We start from the raw sequence: 23,022 nt of genomic DNA on the forward strand, positions 1-23,022 counted from the left end.
ATTAAAATATAAAGAAATATAAATGGACTGTGAAACTTGTTTTACAGTGATTATAAGATGATTTTCTCTATGAGAAAGTTTTGAAAATATGCTTGAAATTATATTGCCACCTGCTGTTTCTGACAAAAAGCAGGAGCCAGGTCTGGTTTGCTGTATTATTTAAAATTCTGCAAGTGTAATGGAAACCTATTAATTTAGGGAATCCATTGTGAAGCAGGTGATGAAATCTCACTGCTTTTATCACCCATCTTGTATATTCTGTGCTTCACAGGACTTCATAAGCAGTGCACTATTATGAAAAACTCCAGGCTTTCTTTTCTTTTCTTCCATTGTTCTAGACCCTAAATGACAGTTTCAAAGACTTCTTAGCTGATGTATAGGAAGCACCAAACAATAAGCTGCAAAGCAATATTTGGAGGGGAAAAAAAGGTAGTAATTTTGTCTGATAAATTATAATTGTACAGAAATACAAGCAAAGCAGTTCAGAGATTTTGTGCACACAATAAATTCCACCTCAATTGCCTATTCCTCTATTATTGCTTAGTTTCCTGTGCAACCTCACAAGGGCAGCACTTCTCTTACTGTCAGCTGGAGAACACACCAGAGGATCTCCCCCTTTATCTGTGGCAAGACAAAGGTCTTGCCAACCAAATCTAGAAGCAACGCTATTCCAGACAGATCTGCAGGTCTTAACCTCCTTTGAAATACTGGAATTCAGTAAGCATTTAGCCTTAAGCCTAAATGCCATCTTGAATAGTAAAATAACTGAACGGGCTCTGAAGCATTTTATGGAATCTGACTGTATTCTTTAACACAACCAAACCCTCCTTTGCAAAAGGTAAATTAATTTAATTTGCAGATTTACAGGTCCCATTATTCCAGAAGGGGCACCCCACAACAGCAGTGCTCAACCTCCAGCTCCTACAGCGCTCCGCGAGCATCACAAAGGAGCCAGGAACACTGAGCAGCACTTGGAGCGCGGGCTGGGAAAGCAGCGGGCTGGGAAAGCGGCAGGAGCGGGCTGGGAAAGCGGCAGGAGCGGGCTGGAAAGCAGCAGGAGCGGGCTGGGAAAGCGGCAGGAGCGGGCTGGAAAGCAGCAGGCCGGCGGCGATCGCCAAGGGGCGGACAGCCCAGCTCGGCAGGAGCGGGACGCAGAAAGCGCCCCGGGAGACGGCAGGGACGGGACGGCTCCCAGAGCTGGGGAGCTCCCGGCCTCCGCTCCGGCCCCGGGCAGTGTCCCCCTGGCAGTGTCCCTCCCTGGCAGTGTCTCCCTGGCAGTGTCCCCCGGGCACTGTCCCCCTGCTCGGCTGCCCCGGCTCTCCCTTCCCTGCCGCTCTCTCCTCTCCGGACGGTGCCGCTCCCCTCACAGCGCCGGGACACCGGAGGCCGCCGTGCCGTCCTCCACCTTCAGCCTCTCGCCTCTCTCCTACCTCGTCCGCTTTGCCCGAACCACACCAGAAAATAAATCAATATGAAATGAAATGAAATGAAATGAAATGAAATGAAATGAAATGAAATGAAATGATTAAATGGAAACGCGAGCGAGCAGCCGCCGCCGTTCCCCGCAGCGCGGCCGCCCCGAGGCAGCGGCCGGCTCGGACCCTCCCCACACCGATCTTCTGTCTCCCCCCGCCCGCCCCTCGCTCCCCTGCGTTCCCTCCTTCCTCCGCAGCTGCTCGAGGCCGGGGACAATCGCCCGGCAATTGCTTCGCACCCTCGGCCGGGCTGCGAGACCCCCAGGACAGACAAGTGCAGAACCCATCCCCGGCGCTCCGGGCCCGGGGCTCTGCGGGACTCCATCCCCCAGCGCTCCCGGCCGCGCCGCCCCGCAGTGCTGCGGGTGCCCATTGGTGGAGGCCCCCCGCGGGCAGCCAATCGGCGCGCGGCTCCTTCGGCGGGGCGCGGAGCTGAGGGCGGGCGATGCTCGGGGCTCCGCGGAGCTCCGCGGCCGCCGGGCAGCGCCATGAACCTGGGGTAAGGAGCGAGCGGGGCCGGGCGGGACGCGGCTGTTCGGGGAGGGACGGGCCCGGGGCCAGCGACCCTTCCCGCGGGAGGGCCTCGGGACGGGCTCCGCGGAGCGGGGGCAGCGCGCACCCTCCGCGCCCGCGGCACAGAGCGGGCCGGGCCGGGCTCCGCTCACCGCGGCGCCCTTCACAGAGCTGCGTGCGAGCCCGAACTGCGCTGGGCTCTTCACTCTTAACATTTTATAATGAAACGTGGAGATAAAGGGGTATTTGGGGCGCTTATCGTCATGCTGGATTGTCCCAGCGCACGGAGCAAAGAGAGGCACGGGGGTATCGGCTCTGCCTCGCTTTTCTCTTCTCCCAAACGCTTAAAACAGCGCTCGTTCCACTTGCGAGGGTGAATGGTTGTGCATGGAAGCGCAGCCAGAGGCTCTGCCCAGAGTACAGCCCCGCAGGCTGGGGCAGCGATTTGTGCAGTTCATAGCGTTGGATTATTAAATGCTTGAGGCGAATTGCTCTGTATCACGACATGGAGTGGCACCTTGAGTGTTAAAGATCTACTTTGCGACGCGGAAAGTTGTAGTAGTTTTTTCAGTATCAATAAAACTACACCTTCCTCAAGGCATGTTGATTCCTTTGTTTTAAGTAACTTCTCAAAATATAGCTTGGGATGTGAAGGACTCTGGAACAACAGTTCTTGTTATGAATGTTCAAATCTTACCATTATCAGATTACTTAATATTTCAGATTTCTCTCTCTCTCTCTTTTGCAGCGATGGACTGAAGCTCGAAACTGAAGTGCTGGATGGAAAGCCTAGGCTAATTTTAGCTTCTTCTGGTATTTTTTTAATTTAATCTTTAAAGCTTCTTGAAGTTAAACCTAATATCCAAGAGACATAAAGCCCAGCTTTCCTGAAATGTTTCTGAGATTAGGAAGAATGTTTGTGCATTGTTATTTATGAGTCCTCTCTCTCAGCAGCTCGATTCTCAACAGTAGGTTGATGATGAATTCTGAGTAGTCTGTGCACCAGGGAACAGCTGGCAAATAGTCTCCACTGCTCAGCTTGTCATTAAAATAAAAAGTTAAGTGCTATTGTGTATCAGCTGGCATGACTTGATAATTTCTGTAACTTTATAGCACGTTGCTTGCCAAGATATGAGAGGCTCAATAACAGCTTAATTTACACAGCATGACATCATTACAATCACATTTTTAAAGCAGCTTCAGTATTTGTGGTGAACATTTTTAATTTTCAATAAGAGTTTATTTAGGCCAAATCTCACTACTACCATAAGAGATAATTATCAACATAGGTTTTTCCAGTATAGGTGTTAATAAATTCTGTTTCTGTGGTTTGTCAGGCATACATCTCTGTGATAAATTCCAACTTTGTGATTTGTCAGACATACATTTCTGCACAAGTCTACTTTTCCCAACTGTTCTGCATAGCCAGGGCAGATGATATGGGAAAAGTACTTTCCCCCTGATTTACAAAAATCAGATTTACAAAATTTACAAAAATCACATTACTATAATGTTTTACTAATTTCTCAAGATTGTTTTTCAGGGACAAGTTGTTATTAAATACTTCTTTCATATGTTTGTGTTTGTTTCCCAAAAGATAAATCAAAGCCTGCCATGAAGGTAAGTGTAAAATTTTTAGAACACACAAATTCACTATTTGTTAATAGAAAATTTGAGAAATTGAACTGTATAAATACTTGGAAACAATTATTTATGAAAGAGAAATATGTGCTTCTGAGTCTCTTTTAACTTGAGATATTCTGTTATTTCACAGGCTTATAATAGCTGTTCAAAAGGATGAATGCAAAGTTTTGTGACTATTTTTACCTTTAGAAAATGCATTAGTTTCCTTGGCCAAGAATTTAGAGCAGCAGAGGGAATCATCTAACTCAGAACTGTCAGAGACCTTAAAGGAATTCTGGTAAAATAGAGATCTGAAGTGTGTTTAGTTTCAAGTTTGGTCATACAGGCTGTCCATGAGTAAACTGCAGTGGGGTGAGTTTGGGAAGGAGAAAAAGCAGAAAAAGGCCCCAATACAAAGGAAATAATTACAAGTTTGCACCAAGGATCTGGGAAAGAATAAAGCTTAGCTCAGACTGGAAGAATCAAGACTGAAATATTGCTGGGTGCATGGTGAAAACATGTACCTATGCGGAGCCAGGAAACACTTGTTCCCTATTCAGAAACACCAAAGTAAAGCAGAATTAATGCTGGTTAATTCTTTTAAATGTCATGCTACATAAAGTTATTATTCATACTGTTATTTTGAAATACTCATTCAGGTGCTGTGTCCTCTTCCAAAGTTCTCCTGGTACTTGTGAAGGTGTTTCATTAGTTTGTACAGAGTTTGTACTGATGGAACAGAAAAGGAAAAAAAGACACTTATTTTCCTTGTTGCTTCAATCTTGTTTTCATTTGTTACAAATACAGTTTTTTTCCCTTATTTAGTAGATGGTGAAATCTTTTTGCTTTAACAGATGGGTAATAAAGCCAGAGCCCCTAAACAGGCATTGAGAATAAAGCACACTGGACTCATCTTGAGGCCAACACAAAATGCTTGTATCAAGCAGGAAAATGGAACAAAACCAAGGAGTGAATCAAGCTTGTCAATGACAAAAGGTGAAAAACTGCAAGTTAATAAACACTCCTCACATGAAGCCACAACTAAAGGTTACTCTTTGATTTTCCAAAGAGATAAAACAAGCAGATATCCTGATTCTGAGGATCCTAGCATCGTGAAAAAAACTAAACACAAACCTCAAGCCCCACATGTATCAGCTGAAGACTTAAAAAGTTTGGTGTGTTTAACACAAACACAGCTTCAACAGATTTTGATGATTGTTAAAGAAGGAAGAAGCATCTCTGAGACTCAGAATGAAAAGCAAGAGGAAATGGGTAAGATGGCAGCCATTGGATGCATTTGTTCCATGGAAACAGAGCAAAATGTGAAAGCTTAACCTGAAATTATCGACTGCAAGTTATTTGCACATTGTAGAAATTTTACACTTAGGTTGAATGGTCTCAGACAAAATACCATTTGTCATTATGATTGTGACATTGTTACCGTGAGAGCCAAGCATTTCAGAATTATCACAGTAAAAAAGACTGTCTGTTAGATTTCCAGTATTCTGAAGAGCAAACCAGCCAGAAACATTGTCACTGTTCCATGCAAAATAAAAACCATTTTACACTGGGCGGGGGGAAATATAGAACTGCACTGTAACACTGCCCAAGGAGAAGGGCCCTTCTGGTTTGTGAAGAGTTCACCTTGCTCTGTGTCTCAAGAGCAGTTCTGACATTTTCCTGTGGCCAAAGTTGGATTTGTGTCTTTTAGCCTAACTGGACTATTAGTGCTGAATAGTGTTTTTCCTTTCCCCTCCCCAGTTCTTACAATCACAAGTGTAAGAACTGTTGTTTATCTTTCTTTATTGCATCCTTCCTCCTGCTGATGGATGTGTGGAGGGGGTCAGCTTTTGCACCAAGAATAAGACATCCTGCAATTAATTACAGTCCCAAACTCTGGCCCTTAGCCAAGAGTGATTGCTACATCTAGCATTTTAAAAATACCCTGTGAAGGTCTAACTTGCATGCCTTAACTATTATAAGCAGGGCTGAAAACACTTTTGTTAAATTGCGGGGAATCTGCAAGTTTCTGCTGCTCTCAAAGTATTTACTCAAAGGTTATATACACATTTTTATATATTTATGTTCTACCACAGCTACTAATGAGGCATCAGAGGAAAATGTTATAGCATCACTCCAAAATGATTGTGAAGTGTCCCCAGTTCCAGATGAAGCAAACTCTGATTCAGGCAGGAAACAAGAAGCACATCCACAGCCAGGACAGAATGTTATGTAGGTACATTTGTGTTATTGTGTACAAAAATTGTGTCTCCAATAAAGGTTTATATCATATGTTCTTAATAACATTAATATTTTTTATAAATACTAATTAAAAAGTTACCTCTAAAATTTAACAGATCAGCTTTCTAGATAAAAATCTTTTCCCTCCTTCCTTTTCTGTAGAAAGGATTCATGGAAACCTGCTGACTTGTTTAGTACCTTGGGTGAAAGAGAAAGGGAGAAAGCCTTACTGGAATTTAAAAAGACCCAATGGAAGAAGGAATTAGGTATTTATGATGTATAAAATACATTTTTGATATATTTTTATTACACTCAGGATGCCAAGAAATTTCATATTCCTTATGCCCTTTTAAATTTACTTAGATCAGTACAGTTGCTAAAAATTGAAAAGTAAATAATAAGTCTCCAAGAAAGATTAAGATTCTTGAATTTCAAAAGTTTATGCAAAGATTATAAATTCTTGCCAGAAACACTTCTTTGTCAATTAAATACTATCTCAAATGTATTTCTGTGCTTTGTATTTTGGGTGCTACTTGCCAGCAGTTTTGTTACATTCTGACAGTAATTGACAGCCATTATCATTAAAAAATTCATTTTGTTTTTAATGGGAACAGCATCACCCCAACCTACAAGCATGACTGAGTGTATGAAATTGCAATTTGAACTTGAGACAGTTTGCAGTCCAGCCCCATCACCAATCAAGGGCAATCTCTGGAGGAAATGAAAACTGTTCAATGCAGTAGCAAATTCTCTGACAAATTAAGCTTTTTATGATTCACATGGAGGAGTGCTGTGTTTTGTTTTGAAATTGGATTTAGACCATTTGGTTTCAAGTTTCAATTCTGCATTGTCAGTAGCTTCCATTATGGCTCCAGTGGTTTTAATAATATTGAAGTAGTTCAAGACTGGTGTAACAAAATGTAGAGAGTTCATATACTTGGTTATTTGTTGGTTTTCCCTGGGAAATTGTTACTCCAGTGGTTTTTAGTCTCCCCACAGAGACTCCCCACTTACCTCTGCATCCCTGGGCAGATGCCCACGTTGCTCTGAAGAGCAAGGTCATGAATGATTGGTCAGACTGATTGGTGACAACTCTTCTGTCCATTTCAGTCCAAGTGACAGGGAAGACGTGCATTCCTGTCTTTTTTATTCTTTTAACTGCTAAATGCTTGCAATAGGAACTCTAGTAAGAGTTTGGTTTTGTTTGTTTAAGATGAACAGGTAGCACTGAAGAAGAAGCTGAAAGAAACTTTGGAGGGAGAGGTGGGTTATTTCTGGGCAAAACTTGGCAGTAAGAAAACCCCTAAAGCGGAAACACCTGACCCAGAGCAGGTAAGACTCTGTAAACAAAAGAGCTCAGTTTGCACAGCACTGTTGTAGAACAGTTTAACTTCTAATTCATAGAAGATTTTCTTTTCTGTACAAATTCTCTAGAATCCAGTATTTGTGGTGCTTTAAGCCTTCTCAGGGCATGAATTGCTGCAGCACCCTGGCCCACACTTACTTGTTGCTCCAGGTCATAACTTTTCAGCTTAAGATCCTTATAGCAGGAACAACCCTTTCCTGTCCCTCCATTTGGATTCCTGACTAAAAAGTATAAATCTTTTCTTGTTCTTTTTGAGGGAATAGTCTCAAATGCAATTCCTGGCTATATAATTAGATACATTGTTCATGAGCTGTCACATATATTTGATGGCTTACATAATAAGCATAGCCAATATGACATCTAGCTTTTAAAAAAGCTCTAATTCTGAAACCAGTGTGTTAGATAAATGTATTTTACTCACAAGAGACTTCTCCAGTGAAATTTATTGCTGTTAAACAGAAGGTAGGGTTGCATCTACTATAATTTCTTTCAGCAAAAGCAACTTGCACTTTTTTGTGGCACATTCAGCATTCCTAGCAAAGTTTTGACTCTGTCCTATAAGAATTTGTTTCAATTTACATAAATTATAAATAGTGGATAAAAGATGCTTAGTTACAATTTTGGGCCGAGGTTTTAATGAACAGCAGCTTCTAGAAGTATAATTTTGTTGACAAATAGAACAGGTGAACTGAATAAGTCTTAAAATGGTCCCTTTGTTTGCAGACAGTGCTTCCAGCTGACTCAGGTCATGGCACTGAGGAGAACTCTGCCTGTACAGCTCCTTTAGCCACAGAGGCTGATGGAGTTGCACTGAATGTTCCAAGAGCTCCAGCTGGGCAGTCTTCTGATTTCAGTCCTTCTGACTTTCCAGCTGGCAGTTGCACAGCATTGGCTTTCAGGGTAAGATCTTTTAACTGCATGCAGGGTATTTTTACTTATTTATTAACAGCAAATGTTTGTCTCAATAAGTTCTTTTAAACCAGAAAAATTCCTTAGGCCTTCTTGCTGTATATAAATATGAAAATGTCAGTGTTTTGAAGACAGCACATCTTTCAAGCCTGATGTGAAGAATAGTACTAGAGGTGTGACATGCAGTATTAATTAGTTTTTAAGTATGTGCTGAAGAAATAGAGAAGTGGAAATATATAAAATAAATTATATTAATGGCAGAAGATTCAAGAAGTAGGTCTTAAATTATGGCTGGTAGGCAGTGATTGAAGAGAGTTTTTTGTCAGATGGCACTGGAAGTTCTCAGTGCCACTGGAGCTTGTTAAATAGTACAGAGATCCCTTAAACAGAAGCATGAAGATGGCAGCTCCTTAAGTTGAGACAGATCACTGCTAATTAGATTGTGGTGCTGAATCTGCCTGGAACATAGACTGAGCAGTGAACCACAGGAAGAAAGAGGGATTTCTGTTCATGATACAAATAAGTAGGGTTTTCTGGAGTGAGAGGCTGATGGTTTAACTTACAGTAGTATTCAGAATTCATCTTTCTATTAGCAGTCAGATACTTGCTACAGTTACAAAGTCACATCCTTTTATCGTGCTAGAGAAAGACCCAGTTTTGCTCACCAGCTGAAGGCAGAGCTTTCTGCCAAGTCCTTATTATGTGACTGGAGAAGATACTTAATTTTTTGTAGAAGAACTAGCAGTTATCTTATTTCAGGAAGCTGTGCTACAGGAGCGACCTTTTAGTGCTCTGAAACATGAGCAACAGAAGAAGTGGCTTGAAGAGTTGGACAAGCAGAAGGAAGAAGCCAAACTACGAAAATTAGAAGAAAAACGTAATTTATCAAAGGTATCTGTGGTTTAGAGAAGTCTTTATTTTTGTTTTAAGAAATAAAAAATTAAATTAGTGAAGTGGCAACAAAGATGGAATTTTGTGTAGCATGTCTAGGTTTTCACCCTAGGGATGCACTTACTGAACATTGAGCCAGTGGCTGTTCAGTATTTCAGTGATGTGTTTGAGGGCTTGCTGCAGGGATGGAGACAGTGAAAATCGGGGAGAAAGTAAAACTCTCTAGCACTGCATTTGAAGTGAGAGAGAATCAGGCATTACTTTATTTTCTGGCCAGGATGTGCCAAAGAAAATGTTCCAAACATATGTTTTTACAGGATTTTCCCCCAAACTTTATACAGTCAAAATCCGTAGAGGCGAACTGTTTTTAGATTAATTGGGCTAGAGTTGAGCAATCCCCAGTATTCAGTTTCCCAAGGATCCTAATCTCCTTGCCTCCACAGTGTTAATTAGATTTTCATTCTTACCAGATGTCTCCAATTCTGCCAAAGGCTGCATCTGAGGGTAGATGTTTTTTAGATGGCCACTAATGTTTTGATGATGTTCCGTTGATGGCCTTTTATCTTTCTGGATATCTTTGGGCTACTCCTAGTCTGTTCCTATGTTCAGCCCATCTCCTTAGAGCGATGCTAAAGACCTTCTTTAGATCTCCTAAAAATGTCAAGAAAATTCCTTTCCCCAAGGCCAAGTCAAGCCTAACTAGAGAGACAAAATAAAAATGTACATGTTATATTGTTTCCAACAGTAGTAGTTTCTCTCTCTTTTCCACCACATGTAGAAGAATTTGGGTTTGCAAGGTGCTGTAGAGGCCATGGCTAGATGCTTTGGAAAAAGAAAATTTGTGTAGACTACAGGAGGTGAGAAAAGAGAAACCGAGTACAATGCGTCACGGCAATGGCAAAATCCTGGTTCTAGAAATTTTTTTTTTTAATACACATACACACTCATACAGCTATAAAGAAGTTTAAAAGCAAGCACTTTTCCAGAAAGTAAGGAAGAAAATAGCCTTACCTTTCTTTACCCCCCAAAGCCAGCCTTGCTGCCAGGGGTGGTTACAGACCTGCACACAACACGAGTTTTGTCTTTTCCTGAGGTGCTGAGGGGATCAGGCTTCCTGTTTAAATGGAGTTTTTAACTGTGAAGGGAACTCAGCTGGGATATGTTCCTTCATTAGCTGCCTTGTTGTTAATTGGATAGGTGTGCTGTGGAAAGGGCTGCAGGCACCAGGGAGTGACCCTTTCCTTTCTTCCATGAAAATGAAATAGCAATATGTTTGTGCTGACCAGGTGTTGGCATTCAGAAACAACAATCACAGAATGATTAAATGCAGGTGCTTTTACTGAAGAGCTCTGGGTGCCAGGGGTACAGACAAAAATCTGACTCCCACATGGGTTCAGGATGAACACGTTTTTATACCCTTATCATTATATAAATACATATTCATTATTAAACTTATATTGTTCTGTTGTATACATTGATTTCATCAAGCGTGGATTCTTGTAATTTCCATCAAACCCCCCAAACATAATTTCTCATGATTCCTGTTGCGATTAAACGATAATTATATCCAATTACCAAACAATCATCAAATTTAACAATCATACCATTTATCAGTCATTAAATGGTTATACAGGTGCAATTTCACATGATCCAGTACAGCCTTACATTTTCCCAGGGCCTACCCTAATATTTTCCCAGGGTCCACCAGGCCCAACCTTTCTTTCCAAATCCCCTGAATATCCCATGATTTTAGAAACATTTTATCCCTATATTATCACAGGTATGGATCAGCATTATAATCTGTGATTTGACTTGCATTTTAATTGTCTTCTCACTTGAGGAATTAACTACTGTCTGCATTGTAGCTTTTCAAATGTTCCTTGTGTACAAAAGGTGTATTGTCTGTTTTATTAACCACACTTTACACCTTGTAGACACAGTGTAACTGAATGCTTTTTCTTTTTTTTTCTTGTCTTTTTTTTTCTTTTTTTCTGTTGTTGTTGTTGCTTGATACTTATTTAGGCAGAAGAGCATGACAGATGGGAAATGCATTTTGATTCTTTTAAGAAGCACTTTAATGCTAATGCACAATACTGCTTAAATGGAATGCACAGAAAGCCTGAAAGTCTTTCCTTGTCACCTGACCCCAAGGACCCGACTGCTTTCATTTCCCCTTTGTCCCCTGCAGCTTTAGGCAACCTCATGCCCTTGCAGATAGGAACTGCAGAAAAAGCTGCTAAAAATGGTGCTTTGGAACAAAGTCAGAGAGTCAGGTGAGTGAGCTTTGTAAGGGTAATTGTTTTCTCAGCCAGTACGTTTAAGGTACCGCCTCAGAAAAAAAAAATCCTTTACATTCTTTTTGCTTTTAGGTTTTTATTTTCAAATACCTGTTGTTTCACTGTTGAAAGACAAAAGTGTTGCCAATATTTATTAATGAAATTTACTGCAAATAACCTTACTTTGTTTCTTAATGAAAAGGCTTTCCTAATCTATGAATTAATTTATATATTAATTTATAATTAACAGAATAACCTCAATATGAAAATGCAGTCTAGCTGATTGTAGTTAAGAAAGGCTCAAGGATTATTTCTCATGATTAGAAACACTGACATGTGCCTGTGTTCAGTTTCCTGCGTTCCATGACGGCTCTGCTGGACCCTGCACAGATCGAGGAGAGGGACAGGAGGCGGCAGAAGCAGTTGGAACATCAGGTACACTTGGCTTTTAAAGCCTCACACGTGTTTAATAAGCAGAAAGGATGAAAGGTAATGTCTCATGAATAAAACATGAGATTTAATACCAGAACCCAGGGAGGCACTTGACTTTTACGCTTTGGATGACATGGGCATTGTTTGGCAGTGTTCCCTTCAGTCAGACTCTACAATTCTCTTTCAATATTTGCACAAGATTATTGCACTTCTGTTACTGAATTCCTGCCTCTAAAAAAGGCACAGTTCAGTCCTTAGAGCTCTAGCAGGTTTGTGTGCATTTTTCTTCAGTCTCCACTCTTATAAGGAGGAGAAATCTGATATTTACAGATTCCCACTCCATGAATCTTTAGTTTTTTATCTACTTTACTACCATTTACCTAACCTCTGTAGCAATGTGTGTCTCTGTGCTGGTGTATCTCTAGCACGGTGTGAAGAAGTCTCAATATAAACATAGAGACTGTTCTGGTCACACTGTTACTCTGCTGGATTACCAGGAGCTTTTTCACCAATAAGGTGAAAATCAGACCTTCATCTCTTTACAAGAAAAAAAAAAGTATTTTCTACAACATAAAAAGCTCATTTTTTCTATCTGAGTATTTCAGACTGGTCAATTGGGCTGGTGGTTTTCCAGAAACAAAACCAGGAATGTTTGAAATAAATTGTCTTCAGGTTGTTTTTTTTTTCACTTGTCCAAATCCAATCCTACACATAACCAAAATACATTAATATCTTACAATATGTTAATGTTCTATCTTTTACTTTGTCCTTTTTTTTCTGATCCTGCCAGAAAGCAATAATGGCTCAGGTGGAAGAAAAACGGAAGCAGAAACAACTGGAGGAAGAGCAGAGAAAATGGGAAGAGCAACAGGAAGAACTGCGCCTGGCACGAGAAAAAGCACAACTGCAGAAACAGTTTGAAGAAGAAATGCTGAAACAAAAGCAAAAGGAGGTGGGGTTTGCATTATCTTTAATGCAGATAGTCAGTGATAACACTGAATTTTGAGGAAAATAGTTCTTGTTCCTCACTTGCAAAATTTTGCTCATCATTTTGAAAATGAAAGCTATCCAAAATGTAGACTTTCTTAATAAATATAAAACACCATACAAGAATAAGGCCAGGTTCTTTTTTTGAACAAGGGCCTTTTCAGGAAGAGAAATTATAAGAACTGGCAAAACCAGAAATGTAGTTGTAAATAGTGCAGGAACATCCATTTTAAAATGCAAATTTAAAATTAAAAAATACCTTGAAGTATGTGGTCCATGTCTTGTTATTGGTAACTTGATGCTTTTAAGGTGCTTCAGTACCATGAAGTTGATCCAAGTGAAGTGCTTTCAGTCTGAATTAAAGATTTAGGATATAGTCTGGAAAAGGCATTTTAAAAGTCTTTCAAGTTCTCCATCAAGTTCTCCATCAAGTTCTCCTGCATAGCTGTTGCTGAGCTTTACACAGTGCTTTCATATAAAAGTTAAACCAAAGGTACATTTTGACCTTTGGTAAACACAGATTTTGCATTTCTATCTCTCCTTTAACCCTGTGGAAGGTTAAACACTTGGTCTGATGTTTTGTTCTTCCTTCTGGCACAGTAGAATTATTACTGTTTGTTTCCTCTTTGGAGCAGTAGCAGATTCCATGTTGTCATAAGACAAGGTGATTCCAGAAACAGTCTCCAAAGCCTGCAGAAATGTGGATTCCTGATTTCTCTGCATTTTCTGGATGAAGTGTGTGGCATCTGCCTGTAGATGCTTAAACAGACTGGTTCAACATGGGGAAAGTCATCCCCTGTGATTGCTCAGCTCCTCGAAACATGTCACAGCACCAGTTGTTCCTTCCAACAGCAAAGGCAGGAGGGAGTGGGATCAGCTGCTAATAGCAGTTGGGAAATGAGATTTTCCTTGCCAAGTCTCCTGCACCTTGAACCCCCTGAGTCAGGGAACTGTAACCCCCTGACATTTGCTGGGGAGCTTGTGCTGTCTCCTTCCTGTGCAAGTAGGAGTAAAGTGGGGTTTATTATTTTTATTTGGGCTCCTTTCATTTTATTAAACCACATGTTACAGGAAGTCACAGATGGCTGACATCAGATGGCATCTAGAAAAACAGGAATTTATTAGAAGGGAAGTAAATATTCAGATAACTTGAAGGATATAAATGCTCATTTTTTGATGCTAAGACTGAAGAGCTTTCATTAGTACAGCAGAGGTTCTGAACTTATAATCATAGAAATTATAGGTTACATACTGTACTTAACTAGTTTTAGTTTTGAAAAAAAAATACTTTCCTTAAGAAAAATACATATAAACCTTGAGGATTATATGGTCATTAAATAATCCAGCTGATATTATTCTCAAAATAAATAATCACATATTTACTTTTTTTTTTTTTTTTTAGGAGCTTGCAACTCTTAAAGCCAAAGAGCTTTATCAGACAATGGAGAAAGCTCAGGAATTAGCCCAGGGATCAAAACAAGACCAGCACATTCCAGACTTGGCTCAGAGGGCACATGATATTTCAGAACTTCAGAACAGTCTTGGTGGTGGCAAGTATTAGTCTCACACTCAGTTTTCCTGTTCCTTTGGTGGTTGAAAGTGAGTTGTTTCTGGGATTGGGGTGATTTTTTTTGTTTTTGTTTCCCTGTCTGCATTTGGGTCACAAACCAAGTTTCATTACAATTTATTTACCTTTCAAACAAATCTCAGTGTTAACTCCTATGGAGAATATTGTGTTTTAGTAAGTTCCAAATACTGTATTACATAAAGGAAGAAATGCAGAGATATTGGCAGGAGTGCACAGGAATATTCAGACCTGTGTGCTGTCAGATTTCCAGTGGAAGAGGGAGAGTATTGGGATTTGCACCAGAGTTCTCAGTATTGCTTTGAGCTCTAAACCACAACAGTCTGATACCTCTGTGACATAGTTTAAATTGAACATAGGTTACTAAATGGAACAACTCTAGCACTTTTCAGGTGATAGAGAGTTAGACAACTGTAATTTTGTCATTTCAGCACAAAGTGCTGCTTTCCCTGCAGGTGTGGAGGGCCCCCCCGGGCAGCAGGCCTCCCCTCGGAAGGACACGGCGGTGCAGACAGGTACAGAGCCCACACTGAGCCACTCTGGGACCTCCACACTGCCAGGGGGGTGTTTGTCAAACTGAGCCAAATCACTGACACTCACAGGGAATAAAGCTAGAAAGGAATACCTGCACAGACAAAGTCATGTTTGTCTGTCACAGTGTACCGCTTTATTCCTCTATTTATTCTTCTAAATAAATGATATTTCTGTATAGTTGTTACTTACCAGTTACAAATCCCATAGGCTGGAATACTGTGTCAATTAAGGGTCACAAGCCACGGAGCTCCAAATTGTAAGGTAACTTGATTTGGATCTCCAGTCTTCTGTGTTTTACCCTTTCCTCTCTGAGTTTCCTTCTGCAGGTCCTATCTGTCTTCCACAGAAAAAAAGAATAAACATTATAAACCTGTAGCAGCTATTTTTAAAATAAAATAAGTAATGGTAGATTGATACATATGCAAAAGTCAACCAAGTAATTTGAATAGCTCAGACGTGGAGTTAAAATAATTATTTTTTTTTAGATTGCTTTAATACTTCAGCATACACAGGGTCAGCTGAGGAAAGAACTGCATATTGTGAATCACCTGATATTTCCATAGAATATAAAGAAATCTCTAACAGCAAAAAATACCAGAAGGAAATGCAGCATATGGATAAAAATAAACTTCCAGGAAAAGGGACTGGTGGTATTTACAGTGACCTATATGAACAATATGCAAGAAAAGAAAGACACATTAAATCTTCGGAAAAACACAGCAAAAGACCTGACTGGAACATAAACAAGCCTGGGAAAAGATACATTCCAGCCTCAGAAAGGTACCCTGAGCCCCTGCAGAAACAGAGGGAGGAGAACAAGGTGCGCCGGCAGCTGGAGCTGCTGCAGCTGGTGGAAAGGAACAGCCCTGGGCAGCTGAGTGCAAGGAGAGGGGGGCACTCAGCCAGGTCCCTCTCACCTCGGGAGGAAACAGCTGTGGGGAGAAAGGGCCACAGAGGCAGAAAGGTGGGTCACTGTCTGGCCTTTGAGAGCAATGATGTGTTTTTAAAACTCTTGTTCCTCACAGTTTTACCTGGGTGGGAATTCAGTTATGTAACTGGAGCACTGAAGTTCTCCTGTTGCTCATCCTTGTGTCAGCACTCTGTTGTTCTTCAGGAGCAGAAGAACATACTGAGATTTTGTGACTGGGTTTTTACTGTTATTTCAGTCTTCCTTTTCACTGACACTGATTCATGACGTAAACAGAGAGCTCAAATGCAAGCAGTGTGCAGGACACAGTGACATCACTGACTTGCTCTTTTGTGTCCAGTCATTGTGTTGTGCTGACACGTGAGGTACAGCAGCACCTGCTCAAGAAAACAATGTTTATTTCTGCAAAGAATATGGATTACTGGGGATGTGCTCCATTGCCACAGAAATGCATCCTTCTTAGTGGAATCGTTCTACGTTTTCAGGAAGCATTATATCAGTAGAGCTTGTGGCTGGAAAAAAGTATTTTGAAGAAAATGCTATCAAATATATTTTTTGGCTTCTCTCTTGCCCTCTCTCACTTGTTCACTCTCTGTATGTAATAAACACCTCACTCTCTCACACCTTCAAATAACAAAACTCTGGACCTTTCCTTTAATATCTTGGATTGAACCTTTCAAGTTTATAAATCCCTATGTTCCAAGGACAGGAGAGTAGACATAATATTTTTGATAGTGCTTAGAGCTGCCAAAGACAGAAACTTGGAGTAAATACTCCTGTAATTTGTTGCTTTATTTCATGGGCACTACAAGTCTCTTAAATGCAAATCTTTGATAAATACCCTTCTTCTGAACCCAGGTCAAACAAGTCCTTTTGGAATTTCAGAACAAACTTTCTCTGAAAAATCAAAGCTTTTAATATAAAAAACGTGGAGATTTTTTGTTTTACTTTTGACTTCTTTGGTTTTCTCCTAGGAAGAAAAATTTCATAAGAATCACTTGAATGAAGAAAGGTATGTCAATACTCTGCCATAATGAAATGTAGGAATACATTATTGCTAAAATGTCCTTGCTTTTGTTTCCTCTTTGTTTTTTAAGAATTTAGATATATCTAATTGTCTACTATTAAAAAGACACAAGACCATACAGATTGCAGGTACAAAAGCAGAATAAATCTTGTCCTTTAAAGATTCTTAGTCTCTGTTATTTGAGAAGATCACATTACTGAAGTATTATTTGAGCTTTGTTATAACTTCCATTGTTCCCTGCAGATCTGAATCACCACCCGTCCCAGCAGTTAGGAACAGATTACTCCAAGCACAAGGACAGATCCAAGCTTCTCCTTTCCCGCTGCACGGCCAGCTCTGTGGAAGAGAGAAGGATGCCCGGGCGGGCTCGCAGCCGAGGAGCGGCCCCGCTGCTCCTCCCCCGGCGCCGCAGTTCGTGCCCTTCGTGCGCACCCGCGAGGTTTTCTGCCTCCCCGCCGGGGCAGCGCCCGGCCACCCGCACGGTACTGCCGGCACCCGGAGCAGAACCTTCCCCTGCACTGCTCTGCCTTAGCTCACCCCCAGCTGCTTCTTGCTGAGCTGTGCAGTCGCCTCTCTGTGCCACAGCAGCGCACAGGAGGGCTGTGCAACCCAATTATATTCGGTCTTAAAAAAAAAAAAATCAAACCACAAAGTTTTAGAAAATCAGCAAAGCAACAAATGTGTTATCCATTTTTTGTTTGTTTACCTTTCACAAAGTATGACTGCACTTTCTTGCTTTACTTTATAGATTGGTTTAGGACTCTAAGTGTTATTTGTCTTAAAAATAGAGATTACAATCTTAATAGCAACCAACCCCTGATTTTCATAAACTTTCAAAATCTGCTGCTTCAAAATTAAAAGAAAATTAATATAGAGTTTCATGAACTGATTTGATATATGTTTACTTTTAGATTCTTACCAAATGCCACGGCAGATTTTTAGCTCAGATCATGTTAGAGATCCTCTTCTAAATCCTGATGCAGTTACAATCAGAGAGAGACAACAAGAAATTCTCAAAGGATTGTCAAAATTACGACAGGTAAGCAGAAATTTATTGGCTAACTCTGCATGTGTATCTATATCTATCTATATATATGTATACTGAAGTAAAAATTATCACATCATTGTCTTTAATTCTGTTTCCATAATTTGATTTGTATTTTGGGCCCTGTCCTCTACTTTTGTTCCATTTTATTAATTTTGTTTTTCACGTGTTGCTTCCATCTTTGGACAGTCCTTAGAGAGAGAATATGGACTCCCTAGTCCTTAAATCAGCTCTGAAACAGTGAAGTGCCTGAAACTTGAAACCAAGAGAAATTACTTTGTTTGGTGTCCAGGTTTCTGTGGTTAGGGTTGTTTATAAAGAATGTATCAGTTTCAAAAGAACAGAGTTTTAACACCACACTAGAACCTTGTTCATGAGGTTTCCCCTCTGTTGTTCCCAGGTTAGGACAGAACAGTGGGGTTGGTGGGGTGGTGTCATGTCAGGCCTGGAAAGATACTGGAATTTGCAAACTGGAAGTATTAACACTTAAAAAATCCTTCCAAGACAGCTGCTACTTGTTAGCATGTAAAAAGAAAATTCAGGATTTGTCAATCAGCCAGGTTTTCTGAAAAGAAAATGAAAATTAGCTTAATGCCACAGACCCACGAGCTCCTGAGATAAAAGGCTGTGTGTTTGTGTGCATTGTTCTCTCTGTAGTCAGTAATGGTAATGGCATCTGGGTATCAAAGCCTGAGTGAACTGGATCCTGCACCTGTTGGCTGCAAGGTGTGGCCACAGCCACTGGAGCCACAGGTCTGGACATGCACATGAGCATTCTCCTTTATGCTTCTAAAGGGCCTGACAGACCTGCAAGACAAAAAAAGTATTTCCTTCAGGCTTGTCTTTTCCTTGTGAAGAAGCTGAAAATAAACACATACCACTATCTTCCCTTGCTTTTGAATGGATCCAAACTAAATGTACCTCACTGCTAGCAACAGGATTTTTCTCTGCCTTCAGAGAGGAAAATTTCATAAATAATCAAAGGGAAGAAAATCTGACAGTGAAGCAAAACAAAATTAACAGTACTTGAGGCTGTTGACTACCTGTTGTGCTTTAGAAAGACAGAAGCACTGCCATGTACACTGTGAGAAATGAAGCCCCCTTAAATTTTTAAGAGTTTCAATAAGTGATAATAAGGGATAAAGCAAAAGTTACAGGCCTGGGTGCTTGGCAAAGCTAGTGGCACACCCACTTCCTCAGCTTACAGTCTTTTATACTGTTACAGTTGCATTACTTCCTCAAATGCCTGCAGATTTATTTGGAGCTCATTGACTACAATCTTGCTTCAAAGTTTTGCAGCATTTGCGCAATTCAATAGTTGCAGATGTCAGCAGTCTAGGGTGGTCTTTGGATGCCACTTTTAGGCTTGGTAGTTTTCCTTCTAGGGTCTTCTGCTCTCCACCTTATGCTGTCTTAGATGTACATTTTGCAATAGCCAACATATCTTAAAATACTTCTTTCGCAAGCTCTCTTTCATCTTGTGAAAGCCTTGCTTTCCCTGTTACACTGCCCACAAATGATTACAAATGTTAAGAAAAGCAGTTTAAAACTTTCAATAATTATTTGCAAACAATGACAATTTAATAATTAAAGCAAATAAATTGTAGCACAAGCCAACTACTCCAGAGCCATTTATAACATACCCACAGTCCTTCAGTGGTAGGTAAACTCCCTGTGCAAAACAAGGCTCATGACTCTCCCTGGGTCAGTAAGGAAAGTTGTGACCCAAGAACACTGAAAGGTTGTCAGTTTCTAACACCTTCTACATTGGTTTCACTGGATCTGGTCTTCCCCACTGCTCATTAACATCTTTGTTGAATAACTACAGCTTTTAAGTATTTTGGCTTCTGATCCAAAGGAATCTACTCCCCAGCAGGTACTGTAAAGTGAAGACACCTTTACTGGTGCCAGGGGCATGCAGGGGTCAGCACACCCATCTGCACATCCCACTACTGTTCATCTCACACCAGCTTTTATACAAATCTGACACCAATCCCTGCCACTTACTTATCTTGGAGTCCCAGATCTGGGGGTTGGGGCCTTACATAACTTGTGGTTTTCTTATCTTAAGCTTACAAATACAACACACCATTCCAATCTAACTAACACAAATAACTACATCTTCCTTCTCTACACAGAGATCTTCATGTTAGACTTATGGGCCACCTATACCCATTTCACTGATTACACTCTAGTTCCTTATCTGTTCTAGCAGAACCTATGACTTTGCATCTGCACTGTTTTCTGCTGGTACTTTGGGAGTTTTCCACTCATTATCACTGCCAGCTGGCCAGGGCCAGGTCCTTGTTTGGGAAGCAGCTGCAGTTATCACTCCTAGCATAGGGCTGGGTCCTTCCTTGGGAAGCAGTTACAGTTTGCAGTCGCCAGCCCCTGGGTCCTACTGCTTCACCTTGCTGAGACAAGTCCATGTTCTGAACTTCACTTCACTTACCAGTGGCATTTTGTTGAGTGAAGCCAGATTCAAGGTACAGCTTGGTCCATGTGCTTGCTGAGGCTACAAAAACCCTGGTTATGTAAACAGGTTAAAGTTGGCAAGCTCAGGGAAGCCACATGAACTTACAGTCAATTTTGCAGTGGCTAAAAAGTAACAGGTTAGTCTTTCAGTAGATCTTGGTTCTGCAAGAGAGTTAACTTAAAACATGCTGAGTTCCTTTTTAAATACCCTGCCAGCTGCAGAAGGCATTCAGGACATGAGCTGTTCAATTCAGTACACCTTGTATGCCAAAGTACTGTACTCCTCCTGATGTACAGATGACACCTGTTCTGCATCAGTTATTTCACTGAGAAAGCATGAACAGTGCAGGATTTTGTCTGAAATACAAAAAACTGAGTTTTTTGTTTCAGAAGAGAATCTAGTCTTGCTCTTCTACATTTTTATACAGATATATAGAGTGGCTTTATAGTTTCAGACTACATACATACATATCTACATTTACAACATATGTAGGCATTGTTTTGTTTGGGGGAATTCACATAATAGTCACACAATTTCAACCAGTCTTTATTCTTTGAACTCCACACGGAGCCAGTGATAAATGCAGCTGGGCTGGTGCAGCAAGAGCCCAGTGGGACTGGCTGAGCCAGGGAAAAGAGGAGGGAGGGTGAGTCTGTCACTGCATTTGCTACAAGACAGCAAATCTCTCCCTGTGTCTCAGGTCACAGCAGGTATAGGAACTAGCAACAGACTCTTTCCTCACTCAATCAAAAGTCAGTGGATAAACCGAGCAAAGTGAATTATTTGTGACAGAGAAGGGACAAAGATTAAGAAAGAGGACTCACCCCCAGGTCAGTACTACCAGAGCACCCCATTGTTCCTGAGGCAGCAGTACTGCCAAGGGCGCAGGTGACAATGGCTGGGTGGGGACACACCCCCACGGCTCCCTGGGGAGCTATTTCCCATTGCTGAGCCCCTTTCCAGAACCTGTGCAACCTTTCTGATAAACACTCAGCTGCCAACTTCCAGGGTTACTTGTTCCTCAGCTCTTGGTCTATTTAGGGCAGTTTATTTTATAACTTGGTTTTGTGACATGCAAAAATGCATGTCACAAAAATGAAAAAAAAATGCTCTGCAAAAATACTAATTATTGACACAGAGACTGAAAACACTGACCCATTAATAGAAATAAGCAGATCCTGTTGATTAATTAGAAAGCAATTCATCAAGTGATTGAAAGTAGGCAGCTGCTGCCTTGCATTAGGTCTGCACTGAGCTATGCCAGCAGCCTGTAACTCTTATCTTTGAGAAGAGCCTTGTAACTGAGAAAAAGAATTACCTTTTCTTTTTAAAACAAACAAACTTCTACAGTATCAAATTATTTCTGATAAGTCTAAAATAGATGGAGAGCAAGGGGCCAGATGTATCTATATAATCCTGTAAATTACAGTAAAAAACCTTATTTTTAATTTATGCACATACTTGTCATAGTTCTGTCATGTATGACTTGATAGACAGGGATAGATTTCCAGGAGGTTTTTTTGTGACAGGTTTTCTCTGTCATCAGTACTTACAAGAAGCATTGACACAGCAGGAAGCTCAAACCTTTTGACAGGTAATCTGTGTCTCCTGGAATGTCAGACACTGCTCTGGTCCCATGGCCTGGCTCTGAAGGGTATTGTTTGTGGTAAGGCTAAAAGCCAATGCCCAGCAGGTTTTGGGTTCTGCTTCATTCAGGAATTCACTACAGCACTGCAAATGCAGAGACAGTGCACAAAGGGATGAGAAAGTTCCATTTCATGCAGTGGAAAAGTCCTTTTTTCCTCTGCATGGTCATCCCTGGAAACTGGCCTGGCTTCCACTCCAGTCCCACTTCAAAGGCTGCTGCAGAAGTTCCCTCTTCCCCGAGTCTGTGAGGCTTCACTGTTTTTTCTGAAGTTGTGTACTTAAAAACCATTGGGCCTTAGCAAGGAGATTGTTTTTAACTGTGAAGCAATGATGCTGCATGAGAACACAGAACATTCACATTTGTATTTATTTCAGGGCCTCCTGCAGAAGCAGAAGGAGTTGGAGAACACTTTGATTCCCACTGTAGCTCAAGAGAACTTCATGCCACCGTTCTGAGAGGTGCATATGAATGTTCTGAATCCTTAATATGGAAATGCACAGCACTTTGCTACTGTAATTAATTACAAACCACCTCTAGCTTTTTTATGAAAATTAAATTATGAGAATTTTGATAGACTACAAGGTCATTACATTTTATATTGAAGATATTTAAACTCATGATGGTTTTTCTGCTTAGAATGGTTTTCATGCTACTTGAAGACAAGTGTCAATTTAATATAAACCACCAAAAACATGGAAGTAAACTGTTATATGGGTTTTTATAGAACTCAGTGTGTGAATTTTGATAAATAAAAATATTAAGATGCATTCTGAATGGCTTTAGTTCTCTTTGTTGGTATTTTTAACTATACAAAACTGCCTGTATTTCAATATTCAGCCACCTTTCAGCCTTATACAGTGAATATCAAGTCAAGTACTCCCAGATTCTAAGACCACAGTTCATCACACAATCTGGTACAATTCATTGATAAAAGGCAGTTCTGTTTTTCAGAAAAATTACTTGCCATGCTTGGGGGAGGGTAAGAAGTTTTACACTAGTCTGGTACTGGTTCTTAACTTGAATAAATCAATCCACTGTTTGTAGAGGGAAAGAATCAACTCTAGGC

General features: G+C 40.8%; 2 protein-coding genes across 10 annotated transcripts in view; one reads left to right on the plus strand and one right to left on the minus strand.

Moving 5' to 3' along the window:
• The first annotated feature begins 1,886 nt into the window (after positions 1-1,886).
• CCDC66 (coiled-coil domain containing 66) lies at positions 1,887-22,734 on the plus strand. 8 transcript variants are annotated; one of them, XR_010368543.1, is made up of 20 exons: positions 1,887-1,974; positions 2,737-2,801; positions 3,586-3,608; positions 4,466-4,883; positions 5,708-5,843; positions 6,015-6,118; positions 7,066-7,184; positions 7,942-8,118; positions 8,887-9,018; positions 11,041-11,291; positions 11,645-11,729; positions 12,517-12,678; positions 14,116-14,263; positions 14,730-14,813; positions 15,318-15,796; positions 16,735-16,772; positions 17,031-17,269; positions 17,699-17,826; positions 21,009-21,138; positions 22,331-22,734. XR_010368543.1 is itself a non-coding variant. In XM_064432581.1 (19 exons), exons 1-19 carry the CDS (start codon positions 1,964-1,966, stop codon positions 22,409-22,411), a joined length of 2,880 nt encoding a protein of 959 aa, XP_064288651.1. In that variant the 5' UTR covers positions 1,887-1,963; the 3' UTR covers positions 22,412-22,734. The 8 variants fall into 8 exon arrangements, 4 of the variants coding, with proteins under 4 accessions (XP_064288651.1, XP_064288652.1, XP_064288654.1 ...); XM_064432581.1 differs by lacking the exon at positions 21,009-21,138; XM_064432582.1 differs by lacking the exon at positions 21,009-21,138 and having other exon boundaries at positions 1,888-1,974; positions 14,754-14,813.
• TASOR (transcription activation suppressor) overlaps positions 12,867-23,022 on the minus strand; it is a 35,073-nt gene continuing 24,917 nt past the window's right edge. Inside the window, exons 25-26 of one of the 2 annotated variants that reach the window (XR_010368525.1) lie at positions 15,022-15,165; positions 12,867-13,815 (exon numbers count right to left, since the gene is read on the minus strand). The gene's annotated coding sequence lies outside the window, so the exon portion shown is untranslated. Of the gene's footprint in view, positions 13,816-15,021; positions 15,166-21,838; positions 22,040-23,022 lie in introns of those variants that run through there. The other variant, XR_010368526.1, reaches the window with a different exon arrangement.

Source organism: Passer domesticus, chromosome 9, assembly GCF_036417665.1.
Source record: "Passer domesticus isolate bPasDom1 chromosome 9, bPasDom1.hap1, whole genome shotgun sequence".
NCBI lineage: Eukaryota > Metazoa > Chordata > Aves > Passeriformes > Passeridae > Passer > Passer domesticus.

Excerpts from the sequence above, each read along its gene's own strand:
- CCDC66 (XM_064432581.1), top strand. Across the intron at positions 4,884-5,707 it reads TGAAAAGCAAGAGGAAATGG|CTACTAATGAGGCATCAGAG; the intron begins GTAAGATGGCAG and ends GTTCTACCACAG. Across the intron at positions 11,292-11,644 it reads GAACAAAGTCAGAGAGTCAG|TTTCCTGCGTTCCATGACGG; the intron begins GTGAGTGAGCTT and ends GCCTGTGTTCAG.